Here is a 16,590-nt window from a genome sequence, read left to right as displayed (position 1 = left end):
TACGTTGTTACCGCGGGCTCACTACCTGGCCGAGAATCACGCTGGCCGGTGGGAGATGACCGATAGCGAAATCCTCGCCGGTATAGACGGACACTACCTCGCTCAGAATGTACCTCAGTTTGTGAAGCGTTTGCGACGACTCCGGCTGTCGCAGGTACTTGAGATGTATTACAGCGATCGAGGGATTCCGGTTGCGTCGATCGAGCAAGTTGCTCGTCGCAGACGTCCATCGAAGCGGCCTAGTCGTCATGCCGAGCTGCGGGATACGGATGAATGGTTCACGCGTGGTTCCCGGTTTCGCAGTGTGTTCGACGAGGAACGGGAAGCCCAACATGGCACGGAACTACAACCACCGGAAATTACGCGTGCCTGCCAGCGCAGAGAGATTCTACGGTCGATCGAACCGGACAAGCTGAAGCAAGAAACGTTCAAATTTGTCGAACTGTTGCAGTACACGGCTGGCAGTGTGATCGTGTCGGATCAGTTGATGCAGCGGATCTGTGATGCCACAGTGGATAGGTTCTTTGAGCAAGCTAATCTTCTGCTGGACACCTCCGTCTCCAGCTGTCCGATAAATGAGAGATCGCTAGGGAAGCAGCTGACGAGGAGAACGAACGTGGATCTAACCGTGGTGATCGATGGTTCACGGAATGAGTATCAGAACCTACAGCTTATTTCGTAAGTAGACCCGCGAATGGTCAGCGATGAGCATGCGATAATGTGTTTGCTGTTTGTCTTTGGTAGATATCTGGTGGAATTGATCGAAGTGTCCCATTACGGGTCGTACATCTCCGTTGTACACGGTGCCACCGGGCAATACATGGTTAACCGGACCAATAGCATTTCTCATGCCTTTGAACAGCTCGATCGGTTTCAAGGATCTTGTAAGTTGATTAAGAAATTCAGATTGTCCCCAAAGAACTCAAGCCATCCTCATTCTTTCACAGTTCCTCGTCAGCTATCGCTTTCCAACAGCTTCGCAGCGATCGTGGAAACGTTGTCCCGACAAATGGACCAGGAACGTGCGAGCTTTACGGTGGGAACTAACGCCCCAGTGATATTGGTATTTGCCCAATCGCACCGAATAGTCAATGCCGATTTTGAGAGTGCTCGTCGTATGCTGCGAGGATCGTTTGAACAGTTTCCCGATCTTTACTTTACATTCGTGACCAATGATCCAAACACGTTTAGACAGTTGGTCAACTTCGTAAGTCAAGGACCTGTAACCCGGCGATTTCAAGAAAGTAAATTGTTAATTTCTTCTCCGGATGCCTTACAGAACGATACACCGCACAGTCGGGCGAAGGACGAACACTACAATATCGTAGAATCATCGATCACGTCAATCGACAGCTTCTCTAGATCGATCAGTGAGGTCCTTAACAATGTCCCGCAGCGACTAGTAGCCCCGGACTGCCACTCATCCACTAACCGTAACCTTTGGCGGGATACATTGGTGCGCGAGGAACTGGAGCAGTATTTAACACCCGGAGAAGAGCTACGCTATCGTTTGGCACATTCGTTTCTACGACACGGTGGAGACGTACGAGTACAGTTTATGAATACGGACTATGGCGAGTTCACCGTATGTGAAGGGCGTGATTGGCGGGTGTCTCCTACCAATTGCCAAAGCACGGGTCCGGGTCAGGAAAGTCTGTGGTTTAACTACACGCGGCCTTGCGGTGGGCTTGGTGAAACGGAGTGCCGTTCCATCTATTTCAGCGTGCGCATGGATAGTTCGTATATGATGTGCAACGAGAACGATTGCCGGTTCCCGGATCAAGTCCGATTTGTGGTACGCCACGAAGGGCTAAGATGCCGAGGGGATGGCAGTGGAAAGGCTACATCATTAAGCTTCCGCTTGTTGAACCTGCTATTAGCGATAGCCATTACATTCAGTTTAAGGTGTAACGTTTAATCAGACAAGTACAATTTTGAATGTTTGACTATTTAAGTTGCAGATTTGAATGAACATTCAATGTTTTAACCATTTCCATGATTTGTAGACAGTAAAATATGTAAACACGTTACTTTATTAAACACATATTTCGTTTTAGAACAATAATGTCTACCTCATTTTTATCTACCGTTTTTTAAGTATTTGTGATAATAAAAGCAGCAGATCCATATTTCAAATACCGAATTTTTCTTTCGCAAAATCACGTGTTCACTTAACGTATTTTTTTCAAATCTTGTTTTCTCGAGAGTTTTGATCGACTGCGAAAACCGCCCGATTAACAAAAGGTATCCAGTGGCCCCTTAATATTTAAGGGGCCAATAAGCGGCCACTTTATACAGCACACCCGTATTCCAAAATGTATGTAACCGGGTCTATTATTGTTTAATAGACCCGAAATTGTTCCGACGACGGGTCTATTAAGCGTTAACAGACCCGGTTCCATATACCTGCTGCAATGGGGTTACATACCTTTTGTTAATCGGGTGCTATCTGGGTCAGCTGTCAAAACAAAAAATTAAAAACTGTCGACGTCACTTCAAGCTTGCGCGGATCTTTTTGCGAAATCCGAAATTAATTGCTGAATTTCTTGGGTTTTGCCGTCGAAAATCGTACCCTGCACGATGGCAACGCTAAAGGATCGCCAGATAAGTAAGTACAGCATCCCCAGGCGAGATTCTTTCCTCAAATGCCGTTCGTACATCTCTTCCTAGACGCCATCCGGCAGATGCTGAATCTCAATCAGCCCCTGACGAAGGCGATATCGGCAGAACCGGTGTGGAAGCTGCTAATATACGATCGAACGGGACAGGACATCATCTCACCCTTGATTTCCATACGGGAGCTACGTGAAATGGGTGTTACTTTGCATATGTAATGATACTGCATGCCGGAACAATAGTGCTCATGAAACGTTCTTCAACCTGTGCCTCGTTATCTCGTTCCAGCCAACTGCACTCGGACCGAGATTCCATTCCGGATGTGCCGGCCATTTACTTTTGTGCTGCGACGGAGGAAAACCTCGGACGCATCGCGCAAGACTTCCAGAGTGGACTGTACGACGTGTACCACTTGAACTTCATCTCGCCAATATCTCGCCAAAAGCTGGAAGATCTGGCCGCTGCGGCGCTGCAGGCGGGCTGCGTAGCGAATATCCACAAGGTGTACGATCAGTATCTGAACTTTATTACGCTAGAGGATGACATGTTTGTGCTGAAACACCAGAACAGTGATTCCTTGTCGTACTATGGTGAGTTAAGATGGTTCGGGAGTGTAGCGACGAGGCATTAAACCGTTTATTTCCGCAGCTATCAATCGCGCCAACACGCAGGACTTTGAAATGGAGGGTATCATGGATAGCATAGTCGACAGTCTGTTTGCCGTGTTCGTGACGCTCGGGACCGTACCCATTATACGCTGTCCGAAGAACTGTGCCGCCGAGATGGTCGCTCGCAAGTTGGAAAAGAAGTTGCGCGAGAACCTGTGGGACGCTCGCAACAATCTCTTCCATATGGATGCCACGCAAACAGGCGCCTTCAGCTTCCAGCGTCCACTGCTTGTGCTGCTTGATCGTAATGTCGATATGGCGACACCGCTCCATCATACCTGGACCTATCAGGCGCTGGCGCACGATGTACTCGAGCTGGCCCTGAACCGGGTAGTGGTAGAGGAAGACCCGGCCAGCGAGCAACAGCACATTGGTACGGGAGCAAAACCAAAGACAAAATCGTGCGATCTCGATTCACGCGATCGGTTCTGGTGTACGCACAAGGGAAGCCCATTCCCAACGGTGGCCGAAGCGATACAGGAAGAGCTGGAACAGTACCGCTCATCGGAGGATGAAATCAAAAAACTGAAGACAACGATGGGCATTGATGGCGAGTCGGACGTAGCCTTCTCGATGGTGAACGATAACACGGCCAAGCTGACGAGTGCGGTCAATTCTTTGCCTCAGTTGATGGAGAAGAAACGGCTTATCGATATGCACACCAAGGTTGCGACGTCCATTCTGAACTACATCAAAGCACGTCGGTTAGATTCATTCTTCGAGCTGGAAGAGAAAATCATGTCCAAGCAGGCGTTGGATCGCGCCCTGGTTGAGGTGCTGAAGGATCCCGAGTTCGGACTGCCCGAAGATAAAATGCGACTCTTCATAATCTACTACATCTGCAGCAATGTGACCGATGCGGAGTTTAAACGGCTAGAAGAGGCCCTGCGCGAGTGTGGCTGTGATTTGTCTCCACTGCCTTATCTGCAACGGTGGAAGTAAGTGATCGGAATTAAGTCTAAACTCGTCTAGTAATCATTTTCGCTAATCCAACGATTTCTGGTTAATTCAGGAGCATAATGAAGAGTACACTCTCGACCTCGAATCAATACGAAGGCAGTGGCACCAAAACGGTGTCCATGTTCTCGAAACTCGTCTCCCAAGGTTCATCGTTCGTAATGGAAGGTGTTAAGAATCTGGTCGTTAAGCGTCACGTAAGCACGATTGTCATCCGGGCACTCTGCGAGCTCTTGACCGGCATCCTAATATGAAAACCTTTGCTTTCCACAGAATCTTCCAGTAACCAAAATCACGGAACAGCTCATGGAATGCCGCACCGGTGGTGGTTCCGAGGTGGATGACTATCTCTATCTTGATCCGAAGCTGCTGAAGGGTAGCGATGTAGTGCCGAAGAACAGAGCACCATTCCAGGATGCGATCGTGTTTGTGGTTGGCGGGGGCAACTACATCGAATACCAGAATTTGGTAGATTACATCAAAACGAAGCAAACTGCCAACAGCATCCGGCGCATCATTTACGGTGCGTCAACGTTGACCAATGCGAAACAATTCCTGAAGCAGCTCTCACTGCTGGGCGATGAAATCGGTAGCCACTAATGGTGTCTAGCCGGGCTGGCGTTATCGGTTGTGGGCGGGACTACACGGGAGGAATGATGAATGCAGGCAGGCGCAGGCATCCATTTCTTGGCTTACATCTATAGGTAATTCCTTTGTTTTCATTTTATGTTTTTTTTGTACAGTAATGCATAGACTTATATCGTTGCCTTCAATATATATATAAATGATCCACCAGAGGCTTGGATTCATTTCTTCACAAGACGCCATCTCATGATGACAAAGCGAATATTAACAGCAGAAACTTGGATTTGATCATACTGGCCCTCTGTACTCTCTAATATAACAGCATGATATCATGAAACTCATCGCCATATATACCAATTGCGTTTCCATCTTCCATTGCTATGACTTATGCGATAGACATTCAATGATTTGCACGCTATTGCACCATGACGCACGTCACGCACATAAAAGGGACCCGCGCGTTGTTCATCTATCCATCCGGAATGCAATCTGACTCAACTTTATTTTATTAAAGTGAGGTTTGTCATTCCCATGCCGATGGTAAGGTTGTCGATTCTTGAGTGGACAGTTTCACTTTGCTAGATGATCCAAAACTAAATAAACTATTATCGTGTTCGAGCAAGCCGCGCACCGCCATCATCGCCATCGCCAGTGACGCGAAGTGCATCCTCTACACGTGACAGCTACGATGCATTTCTCTTTCGGACCATTCTTCGGCGCACCATCACTCGTGGTCGGTCGTGTTTGTGCGGGTCAGCTTCGGCCCGGCTTCACTTTCTTCGATGGAAAACATATTTGCATAGCTAATGCAAATGTCCCCATGGCAAGAGGTGATATTTCTGCACTCAAACGAACGCAACGAGATCTTAAAGCATCTCAATGGCACAACAGGTCATAACGGGCAACTCATGGTGTCTCGCATCCATCATGTAGCAGGGCAGAGCCACCGCCAGCGATGGCAGCCGGCATGTTTGGACTTTTACTCCGTCACTGGTTCTTTTTATTGTAAATTTATTTTTATTTTTCTTTTGAAATCGTGACCATTCCGCTCATCATGCTCGTGATGTGGGAATTTCATACCGATCGAATAGCAACAAAAGCATTTCTTTGGCGCAGCATTCCTTTACTCAGTGAGATGTAACCAAAATCAATGTCAAGGCTCTCGTTTTTTTTCTATAAGAATGTTGAACATTTTTTATCTGATTTGTAGTTGAAATGTTTGTGCATATTGTTCTACGACTACAGTTAAGTTATGGCTACAAAGTGATAACTTATCTCTATATCACAATAAAAAAGGTAAAATTTTATTGCTTACAAAAAATGTGTAACTAAATAATTGTAGAACTACGATTTAAAATCTTATTATCTTAAAATATCATTATGAAACATTCGTTTAATCAATATCTGACCGACTATCAATTTCCTGTTCCAAAGTCTCACAAAGTAATTGAAGATTGTGGTAAAGAGCAATATAATTTATAGGAAAAAAAATCTGTCCAATTTTTACGCACAACATGCATCGAACGGCCGGGATCAACATAGGATAGTCATTGCTCTTATGAAAGCTATTATGCGCACCTGACCCCATTAAGACAGATTTATCACCCTTCATGCGGTACGAAGAAAGTGCTGGAAGACCACAATCATAGCATTGCGTGCGATCAGTATTCTTCCTTCCTTCATCCTATTTTTTCAGTGGTTTTGCTCCTGAAATCCGAAGCGAGTTTCACTAATTCGAGACTTAAAAGAATAAATTCGTTTAATTCGCTTGATGCACCATAATTTTCTTGGGGGTTGAATGTAGCCTCAATCAAGTAACCTATCTTGTACTAAAGCTAAGTTCTAAATAACACACGACGGTGCTAAGGCCTACTAGACTTACTGTAGCACTAGTACTAGTATCATTTTTTGAATAATAGACCCAAAAATTCGAAAAATTTCTGCATAAGATTTCTTAACGTAAACTGTCTTTTCCAGCTTCCAACCTCCAAAAATGGTTCCCACTACTCTACCTTTAGCCATTCTATACCACGGTGTGTCCGAAAAGCAACAGCCAATGTCTTCTCAATGCACCAGCTGCAATGCAACGACACACGCCACTGTTTCCGAGCTATTGCTTAATTGCAACTCACCGAAACTGCTCAATCTTGGTGTTTAATCACCTTCAAACATGCAGCCTATTCACGGTATCGTAATTGCTGTGATCGAAGATGATACAGGGGATGAAAAAAGAAATTTTTAACCTCCCCTTCTGCACCTTGTCCTTTCCTTCCGTGCTTCACAAATCAGCGACAGGTTTCGGGCTTCGCCACATCCGCGTGTACTTTGACCTCGGAGGTTGCGAATTCAGTGGTACCAAGGGCGTGGATTTTTGGTTGAAAACATAAAAGAAACTGCTACGACGAACGCGGTTGTATCCGAGTTTCACCGACGACACCACACCGGTAAGGCATCCTTTGGAGACATGCTTTCGACGGCACAGACCCGCTTTAACTATGGCCGCTGCAATATCACCTTGAAACAAGTGGCACAATTGTACTGTACCTCCTCAACTGCACTGCCTGCCTACTTGTTGAAGGGCATTTCTAAAAAAACGAGTTTGCCTTCCAAGAACATTATTGGCCTACTATAGCACTCGCGCGTACCACATCGTGCTTGAGAACGGATGGTGTGTACACTCAGTCTTAATTACAGGATAGGGCTTTATCGATGTCTAGCAATCATCTAGCCGGGTGGGATAGATGGCAGATTAGTATCGCGTGGATTCCACACCCACCACGTCCTTGCCAGAGCGGTCGTGCAATGGCAAGAACAAACCAAATGGCTCCCGCCATCATCGTGCGTTGGGGTAGCGAGTTCAAGTATCATACCCGCCGATCGTTAGACTGACAGACACACTTCATCAACTAAAGGACTCTGGGACGCGCACACGTACACACACACACACACACACACGCTGGCTGGCCTCATCGTCCATTTGCGATTATAGTTTCGATTAATGATAGCTCCGGTGCTCCGTAATCAATGCACGTACGGTGGTGCACCGCGTAACGCATTGCCACCCATGTGCCACCATCGGTTGGGGAGCGCGACCAACGCGAGTAAAGGAAAAACTTCAACGACCAGCAACGAACCTCATTTCCGTGCCAAATGGGCGACGGTGGTGACGGTGGTACGCCGTGTTGTGCCAAAGAAAGAAAACAATCTGCACAGTGAATGCGGCGCCTCTTGCTCCGTGGCTCTTCCGGGCCGGGCATTCATGAAACAATTGCGGTCAAACCGATCCACCGGCCATCGCGACACTAAAGCGCTTCAATTCATAACCACAATGTCATACGACAACATGTGTCGCTTCGTGCACTTTCCTGGATGCTGGGAAATCCAAAGACAACCAGTGACCAGTTACATCACCGACCACTATCGAAGGGCTGCATGATTGGGATGGATCACTCCTTTCTGTGTACCACAACAACAGCAGCAGCAGCAGCAGTCACAACAAAATGTATTCCCTACATTTCGCTACGCCCACCGGTCCTACGGAGATGCCACACTGCGCCGCTTCTGGGCGCGCGCATTCAATGGTCAGGTGAAATCGATCAAGCTTAGCGCCTCATCAAATGCAAAACCATTAGTTTCCATCACAACAAGCCCCTCTGCGCCATTCATGTCGTCCGTTAGCGTGTCTTTTGTCGTGGGTTTGCCTCGCAGAAAGCAACGATTAATTGAACAGCAGATGTCCAGAGCCTTAGGCCTGTCAACCTGTACGGTTGGGGACTCTAGTCCCCAAAAAGAGAAACGTTATCGGGAAGGAGAAGCATTCAAACGCAATCACATAGCGCTGATAACAGATTGCAAAACGAGTAGGAAAAGTAAAAGTCTGTCAAATCGCGACGCAAAGTAGTCGAGTGTTGTTGCACTTGAACTCCACTTGGATGGCAGTATCCATGGGATGAGCCAAACCAAGGGTTGCCAGCCACCAGTAGCGTGAAAGAGAGAGGAAGAGACCCCGGAGAGTCGTCATTTGTCCATGACAAGGACTCCTTGGAGTAGCGGCAGCAGCAGCAGCAGCAGCAATGCTCCGCGTTGTAATTGATGGCCGGTTAACGGTTAGGTCGAGGTGGAGTCATGCGATGCATCGTCTCGAATGCACTTTTGCCGCATCCTCCGCCTCCCATCATGGTGGTGATGGACAACCCTACCCCATTTGTGCATCCCGCCCTTGCGGGCTGCGTTGCGTGGAGAGGAGAAGTGCGACGCTGGTTCAGAAGTTCAAGTGCACGGCTGAGCGGCATCGCCTTGATGACCGAAAGAACGCCATCGTCGAGACGCGTTCCGAAGCGGCACGCGCTACCTAAGCTCGCTCCTACCGTTGCGGTGGTGGTGGCCACTGCTGACGATCGATCGATAAAATGATCGTTAAAAGCGAAAGGTTAAATGCGATTCACGTATAGGACGAAGGGGGTGATCCTTTCGATTTGTTGGGTGTGTACGAAACCTTGTCAACAGTTCTAATGTGTGTACTCGTTATTTAAGTAACTTCATATTTGTGAATTGACTTAAATATTTAAATCTTTCAACAGATGGTTCCGCGATAGTCTACACCAAGAGCAAGATGGTGCAGCTTCATTGGAAGAAGAGCCAGCAGGACGATGATCGAAAATTTCGCGGCCAAGCCCCCATCGACATCGACATTATGTTTAACCGATCAATTATTCATTATCCCATTATCAGCGCTGACATGTTTTGCGGCCTGATATCGCTGATCGCTCCCATCAGAGTAGACTTCGGTGTCTTCAACCTGCAGTTCCTTTCCGTTTCGTTTTGTCGCGTTTTCCGCCTACTTGACTCCCAGGCAGTAGTTGACAGACACGAACGCTGCCTGCTTCGATAAATGATTTAATTTTCTGTGAAACATCTTCAATCTACCCTCGTCAGTGACACGGGCAAGAAGATATCATGACCCTTTTTGGCACTTTCCTTTTTTGTTTTGTCCTCATGCTGGTGCTGACGGACTGCACTTTTTAATAACTCCACCAACGGCAGGCTCGATATCACAGCGGGATGATGCCGTGAAGCGGAATGTGTTTTGATGGACAGCCTGGACAACCGGTAATAAAAGCGCGTTGGCAGGTACCCCGGGCCGGTCACGGATGAGAATTTTCACTTTAACCTTCCCGAGCGTTGTTCCCGAGCGTCGTTCCCGATCGTGGTGATGATCTGCTAATTTAGGCGCCGCTGTTTGCTGCGCTTTCGCTTTTCCCCCGTTTTGCTATCGGCGACGCAAATCGACGTCTTAAGTGTCCTGCGCTTAACGTCGAAATCCTGATTTTAATTGCATTTAAATTTTAATATAATATTCTTATATTGGCGCCAAATGGTTCTGTTGTTAACAGGAAGCTCTATCTTTAGGTATCGCACAGATACAGTAGTTAGCGTAGGGCGTTCATCAAGGTCTTGCCCTTTCCAGCTCTCGGTCTACTCGGGGCGTAATGTGTCCGGTTTTAGGTTGATCGTTGGACGCGAGAACGCAACTATGCCATCCTGGTTGTGGGCAACCGTGAATCCAAGGCGATTCTATCGACGAGAACGAGTATCAAGCAGTAGCGACTTCCCTGAAACAATCAAGCAGCAGGTTACGGCGAAGGAACGTGGTCATTTCAGCTAATCACGGGGTTAAAGTTGCTCGCCAACGCCAACATTCCGATAGCGCGATATCGATAGCCAGCGAGCCATACCGTCGCCTCACCGCGAGGGGTCCATGCCCCTTGAACTCACTCACTGCATTAGCCGTACTATGACATAAGGAAGAAAGCCGACTATACTGGCTATTAATTAGATACTTATGAATATCTTCAAGGCCACTAAAGAGCCTTGGACTTGATTACTTTTTATAGACGGCGGTGATATGTAAGGATCATGTCCAAATCTATAGGAAATGCCGCTTTTAAACTTAGATTATAGAATTATTTACTTATTAATTTAACATATTCGTTCATAAAGACAGGTGATCTATAGCCAGTACTTACTTTACCGAGTGTTTATGTACCAAAACCACGTGTTACTCAAAATGCATTTTCATTAGAAGCTTCAAATACTTCCTTTTCTGCTTAACATTCAAAAGAATACTTATAGCAAAGGTCGCTCTACTACGTCGAAGGATCGAGATCTATCTTCAGTCCACAAAACAGGCGATCAGGTGCCTCGATCAGTTCCTCGACGAGTAATCGATCAAGTACGCATGCTGCCTGTTCGATCAGCACTGGCGCAATTACAAACACATGCAGATTTACTCTCACTCTCCGTTCTCAACGATCGTAAAACCACGAACGCAACGATCGACCACACCACCGAGCGGTGTTGTCGCGAGGCAGCGGTAACAACCAGGAACCAGGAATCTCACCACCGAAGGGAGGTGGGGCTGGTATATGAAAAGCAAAAAACAACAACCACATCAGCATCAGCGAACGAGTATCAGCATCGATCAAAGGGGAAAATGTATTGTTGTTGTCGCTTGCTTTCCTGCCAGGCTGCAGGCCGCTCCAGGCATCATTGTTCGTTCGCACGCCGAGCAGTGCACCACGCTGCAGTCAACTCCCTTTGCTCTGCGGGACTTTGCAATCCACTGCGGTAACGTGCAACCTGACCAGTGCAAAACAGTTGTGGCCTAGTGTCCGAAATTTGGTCTCCGGATAACGGTTCGAATCCGAGTGAAGCATTTTCAGGGAACCACAAAAATCGTTAAGGAGTGTGCGTTGTTGGTTTTGGAGGACCTTCTAGTGGTGGAAGAGTGATCCAGAAGTTTGCTAACGAGAGTCAGGATAAAGTAAATCAGTGACAAGTGATAGTGACATTATCGATTGTTTGCATTAGTTACTGCAACCAGAAGCAGCATTACTTGGTATGAAAGTAACGAATTGTGTTTGTGACTGTCTGTGCGTTTGTTAAAATTTTCAAACAATACCGATGAAGAGGAAGAATATTTCGTGTGATTCGTGGCTTGACGTTACATAAGACTCTTACATGAAGTCTAAACGATAAGAATACTTAGAGAAACTGTTAATTTTTACTTTTCTTTCGTAATATCGTTCGGCCCTCAGTAAGCAAAAGAAGCTAAAATTAAAGAAAAAAACAAAAGGCACTTAAAAATATAAATTAGCAATTACATCATAGTTACCCTCCTAAAATATCCTACCTTGAAAATGTAGAGATTTTTAAATCACAATCAAAAGAGACAAAAGCAATGTTTCATGAATAAAATTTTGAGTGCACTTAGTATTTCGGTGACATATTTTGCCAAACCATTTGCTTAAAGACAAGAAGAGAATCTTTTGGAATATTTTCCTCGTAACTATTCGCGCAATTTCAAATGTGTGTTCTTCCATTGAAAGTGGCTCAGTGAATTGATAATATCAATTACAATTCATAAATGACGTTTGAAGCAACAAGAATATCCTTTGATTCAAATGCTATTACTACCTTGTCTTCGGAACAGTTCCAATCACACGATCACGCTTTGCACAAATTATAATGAGTTCGACAAATATCAGCGAAAGCATTCCCTTCTACGATGTGTTTGGTTACTACGAATGGACGCTCACATTGGCGGATCCACGAACCAAAGGATGGCCAATGGTGGACTCCCCGATGCCGACGGCCATCTGTGTCGCCATATATCTATTCATCGTGTGGATCGGCCCTAAAATTATGCAAGAGTGAGTATCCTTTGGGGGGCACTCCAGCAAACAGAACCGTAGCCATGTTAGATCCGGATGTTTCATGATCGTCATCTTTTTCGCAGTCGCAAACCGTTCGATTTGACCTCCCTGCTCATACCGTACAACCTAGCGATGGCTCTGCTCAACCTCTACATCTGCCTACAGCTGTTTGTCGGTTCGACGATGCGTCGATACAGCTACATCTGTGAACCGTGCAAACAGAGCTTTCATCCTGCCGAGCTGCGTGTAAGTAGCCTCATTACCAAGCGCTCTCCGTTCATCTATAAGAGAAAAAAAAACAAAATGTCACAAAAGATCGCGATAAAAAATGTAGAGTTGGACAAATAACCTGTCCAACCGTGATCTCTCGATCGTCTTCGAAATGAGAGCTCTTAATTAAAGCGGAAGTTATGTCTTCCAAATTCGGAGCTTACTCTTGTAGTGCGTTCGTATCGAAGACCGGGCATATAGTCCACAGAAGAAAATATCCACATCCATGCGGACCGCAGACTCCAAAGGAACGGCATGATTTATCAATCGATACCATGCGGTCCCGACGGCCGGTTAACGTATGCACATCCATCTTCGCTGTTTATCGCGTGACTTGACTTTTTGCCTTTGCCATCAAACTCCATTTCTGCTTCTCAGCTTCCTCGCGCATTCCTTATCGTTGCTTGATGAACTTCAGTTTCCACTTTCTGCACTCCTCCTTTCCGCTTCGTTCCGCATGCCTCCGGTTCGGGAGATTCCTTAGCCCTTCCGAACAAAGGACTTACCCCCCACGGGATCTCGTGTAAAGATTTCACTTTCGTTTAGGGCTGTGGCCAGGGCTCTGGTGCGTCCTGTATGCCCCACAGCCCTCCTTCTCCAGCTACCACCAGCCGGATCTCTTTTCGGCTGGAATATCCCTGGTGGCTTGGCACACACACACACGGGAAGAGTTGTGAATGATTTCACATCTCCAGATTTCTCTTTTTCCCGTTTTACTTCCATTGTAATTTAGCACCATTCGGGGCCTACTCTGTGATACTGGCCGATGGTTTTATTGCTCATCCTGCATGGTTTTAGCTCCACACTCTTACCCGTTTTTCTCTTACTTCGCAACCGCAACCCTTCGCAGATCGTCGATGCCGTCTGGTGGTACTACTTCTCCAAGGTGCTGGAGTTCTCCGATACGTTCTTCTTCATCCTGCGTAAGAAAGACAATCAGCTGACGTTCCTGCACGTGTACCATCACAGCACGATGTTCTCGTTCTGGTGGATCGGCATCAAATGGGTTCCCAGTGGAAGCAGTAAGTGTGACCTTTGACCTATACTCAAACGTTCCCTCTTTCTATTTTCAATATTTGTCGCAAATTTAAAAGATCAATAGTGGAAAGTTTTGAGCATTGCTTGTATGCTTCAGACGTTATCCTGTTTCTATTAACCACGCGAAACACATTTCCATTTCGTTAAATCGTTTTACTACGATTAATGAAATGAATGTGAAAATTTTTAAGTATTATTCATTTCTTCGTTAATTCCTTGGCAACCCTTTAGTGATTTTATTTTGAGAAAATGGCTGAAATACAGCGTATTTTAGATCAATTTTCTGTTTGGTCTCTTGATTATAGATAATTTCTGAGTTTAGACAAATTTTTTAATGGCATCATATTATAAATTAATGCACTTTGAAGAGAAAATTTCTTGTACTTTTACTAATTATCGATTGATTTAAAAAAGGTGTTATATTTCAAAACGAGTCAATTACTTAATTGCAAAATATAGATTGGGGCATAAACAAGTATACGTTTTTTTAAAGCAGCTAAATAACAATAATTGGTTTACCAACGTGAAAATTTGTCGTTAAGTGGATGTGGTTGAGCCTTCATGACTTATATTTTTAATTTCAATTAAACGATAACATAAAAACAAATTAAGGTTCTTTTTAGATTTCTTTTAACTCTTTCAACATTTATCCTGTAATATGTATACACTTGGAACAATAATCTATTATTGGAATATGATAGAACAATAGAGCGGAGCAAATCTTAAAAGAAATGAAAATTAAGAAATACAACTAGGACAACATTGAAACAGTACTGCTTTACATACGAGGTCAAACTCATTGTGATGTCTTTAGAAGATTAATTAGGAAATTATCATTACAGTACACGTGATTGATTAAATGATCTACCGGTCTTACACCACGCATTATTATGCCTGGATAAAACGCAGAGATGGATCAGCTCCATTTCTCACTACATGCGAATTTTGGGTGCCCTTTCAAGTGCACACTACTTAAGGAGCGAGACCACAATTAGCTGTGCATCATAAATGTTAATGCTTCCTCCTTCGAGCGAAGAAAGTAGTGCCAAGAGCACAATAAATGGGCGAAAAGAAAAACGTGAAAAGAAAGAAGAGAAGGAAAAAGAAACACCCCTTATGTTTTATGCTGCAATTTGTCACACTCGTAATATTCATCATTATCATCCCCGGACGGCAAACCGTATAAAAAAAGTCTCTTTCGCCCATCCCGTGTCTTTACAGCGTTCCTTCCGGCGATGGTCAACTCATTCATCCACGTGCTAATGTACGCGTACTACGGGCTCGCCGCTGTAGGACCGCATATGAACAAGTACCTGTGGTGGAAGAAGTACCTCACGATTCTACAACTGGTAAGTGTTGCGCCTTACAGTATTATCTCGCCAAAAGGTAGATTGGAATTCATCGTACGCTTATCCTTTTTCTTGTCTACAGATTCAATTCACAGTCGCCATGATTCTCGGCATCAACGGCATTCTGACCGGGTGCGAGTTTCCGCTCTGGATGCACTACACGCTCATCGGCTACATGATTTCGTTTATCGTCCTGTTCGGCAACTTCTACGCCCAGGCATATCTGCAGGGTAAACCGATACGTCAGTTCGAAATCAACTGTATGAACATGGGCGCAGTCACGAAGGAGGAGTAGAGAAGACTAGACTCGACCGGATCTTTCCCCGCACGTTATCCCTTCCACCTTTGGTGATGCCAAGTTAGCTACAAGCTACCAACTGCTTCTGCTTCTGCACATATGATGATCCTTTCTTTTGTACATTGTTTTTCATTTCTATTGCATTCCGGAAGAGATACTGTTTGTTCTTCCTTACTATCCTATAGTACCGTCTATTTTGTTTTTTTTTTTATACGACAAAGTTTGCGAGTAACGCTGTTGATACGCTACATACTCGTGACTGTGAGAGGTCTTAAAGTGATGATGACAGTGAGTTTTATAATCATTTGTGGTAAATAAAGCTGATTAATACATAAAGCAATACGAAGCCCGTGATTGCTGAGCATAGGTCAGAAATGGATTCTACTATCATCTTGTTCTGGCATATTTCTGAACCAATAGTGTTACTAGTTGCTGTATACTTTTACCTACATATCCTACATTTTTCCAACATTTCATTTCATTTAATTTTGTATCTTTTTTGTAACATGCTTACGATTAGTTTTATAGAAACTGATCTAACTAAACTAAATTATTTGGAAGTTTTGTCAAGAGACTGAATTTCAATTTCAAATTTTATTAATCCTGTGGTTATGGGAAATATTTTCTATTCTATTTTTCAAAACGGACCGCAACCGACTTTAAGGTACTTTTGTTATTTGTCAAGATGCTGTAGAACATTTATTCCGCAATTTCAATTAATCATTCATAATTAACAATAGAATTTTACAATCCTAAGCTCGATTTATTGTATTGTGCTCTTGTAGACTAAAAAATGTCCTGTAGACATCTAGTCTACTTGTAGCGATCTTAAAGACATTTTCAATTTCCAAACCTACTTTTTTAAACTATTTCATCGATGTAAAAGATATCGATGTCTAGTGCAACATGGAAGCTCCCTAATCGAAACTACTTTCTTAATATAAAGTTTATATGTAATTTGTGTTCCCTCGGTTTGTTTAAACGATCGTTCGATCACACGATCGCGAGCATATTACTCTATAGAAACAAGCGATCGGCTATTGGTTTCCGGTTTCCATTTTTCCGGTCGCGCCACGTGTTCCACAATCATCTCC

General features: G+C 44.8%; 3 protein-coding genes across 4 annotated transcripts in view; all 3 read left to right on the top strand.

Annotated features, from left to right (window-relative positions):
* The window catches only part of LOC125954257 (uncharacterized), a 3,895-nt gene extending 1,779 nt beyond the window's left edge, over positions 1-2,116 (top strand). The window contains exons 4-7 of the mRNA XM_049684405.1: positions 1-678; positions 745-884; positions 948-1,207; positions 1,280-2,116. The exon at positions 1-678 is cut by the window's left edge and continues 384 nt beyond it. Coding sequence (XP_049540362.1) covers positions 1-678; positions 745-884; positions 948-1,207; positions 1,280-1,918 — 1,717 coding nt within the window. The 3' untranslated portion in view covers positions 1,919-2,116. The remainder of the gene's footprint in view (positions 679-744; positions 885-947; positions 1,208-1,279) is intronic.
* Positions 2,117-2,487: 371 nt separating this feature from the next.
* Positions 2,488-5,032, top strand: LOC125954267 (protein sly1 homolog). Its single transcript, XM_049684420.1, has 6 exons — positions 2,488-2,608; positions 2,671-2,830; positions 2,905-3,206; positions 3,265-4,222; positions 4,297-4,438; positions 4,515-5,032. Exons 1-6 carry the CDS (start codon positions 2,581-2,583, stop codon positions 4,839-4,841), a joined length of 1,917 nt encoding a protein of 638 aa, XP_049540377.1. The 5' UTR covers positions 2,488-2,580; the 3' UTR covers positions 4,842-5,032.
* Positions 5,033-11,359: 6,327 nt separating this feature from the next.
* On the top strand, positions 11,360-15,836 carry LOC125954328 (elongation of very long chain fatty acids protein 4-like). 2 transcript variants are annotated; one of them, XM_049684524.1, is made up of 6 exons: positions 11,360-11,724; positions 12,319-12,538; positions 12,625-12,787; positions 13,662-13,833; positions 15,071-15,198; positions 15,281-15,836. In XM_049684524.1, exons 2-6 carry the CDS (start codon positions 12,354-12,356, stop codon positions 15,491-15,493), a joined length of 861 nt encoding a protein of 286 aa, XP_049540481.1. In that variant the 5' UTR covers positions 11,360-11,724; positions 12,319-12,353; the 3' UTR covers positions 15,494-15,836. The 2 variants fall into 2 exon arrangements, with proteins under 2 accessions (XP_049540481.1, XP_049540482.1); XM_049684525.1 differs by having other exon boundaries at positions 11,394-11,453.
* The last annotated feature ends 754 nt before the right edge of the window (positions 15,837-16,590 follow it).

Source organism: Anopheles darlingi, chromosome 3 (genome assembly GCF_943734745.1).
Source record: "Anopheles darlingi chromosome 3, idAnoDarlMG_H_01, whole genome shotgun sequence".
NCBI lineage: Eukaryota > Metazoa > Arthropoda > Insecta > Diptera > Culicidae > Anopheles > Anopheles darlingi.
The sequence above is the reverse complement of the archived record's forward strand: the minus strand, read 5'-3'. Positions and strand labels throughout refer to the sequence as shown.

What these genes read in the sequence shown, in the direction of transcription:
- LOC125954267 (XM_049684420.1), top strand. Translation starts at nt 2,581, where the DNA reads ATGGCAACGCTAAAGGATCGCCAGATAA. An exon ending in GCTAAAGGATCGCCAGATAA is followed by an intron (nt 2,609 to 2,670) that starts GTAAGTACAGCA and finishes ATCTCTTCCTAG; the next exon opens with ACGCCATCCGGCAGATGCTG. An exon ending in ATCTGGTCGTTAAGCGTCAC is followed by an intron (nt 4,439 to 4,514) that starts GTAAGCACGATT and finishes TGCTTTCCACAG; the next exon opens with AATCTTCCAGTAACCAAAAT.
- LOC125954328 (XM_049684524.1), top strand. Translation starts at nt 12,354, where the DNA reads ATGAGTTCGACAAATATCAGCGAAAGCATTCCCTTCTACGATGTGTTT. An exon ending in GGCCCTAAAATTATGCAAGA is followed by an intron (nt 12,539 to 12,624) that starts GTGAGTATCCTT and finishes TCTTTTTCGCAG; the next exon opens with TCGCAAACCGTTCGATTTGA. An exon ending in ACCTCACGATTCTACAACTG is followed by an intron (nt 15,199 to 15,280) that starts GTAAGTGTTGCG and finishes TCTTGTCTACAG; the next exon opens with ATTCAATTCACAGTCGCCAT.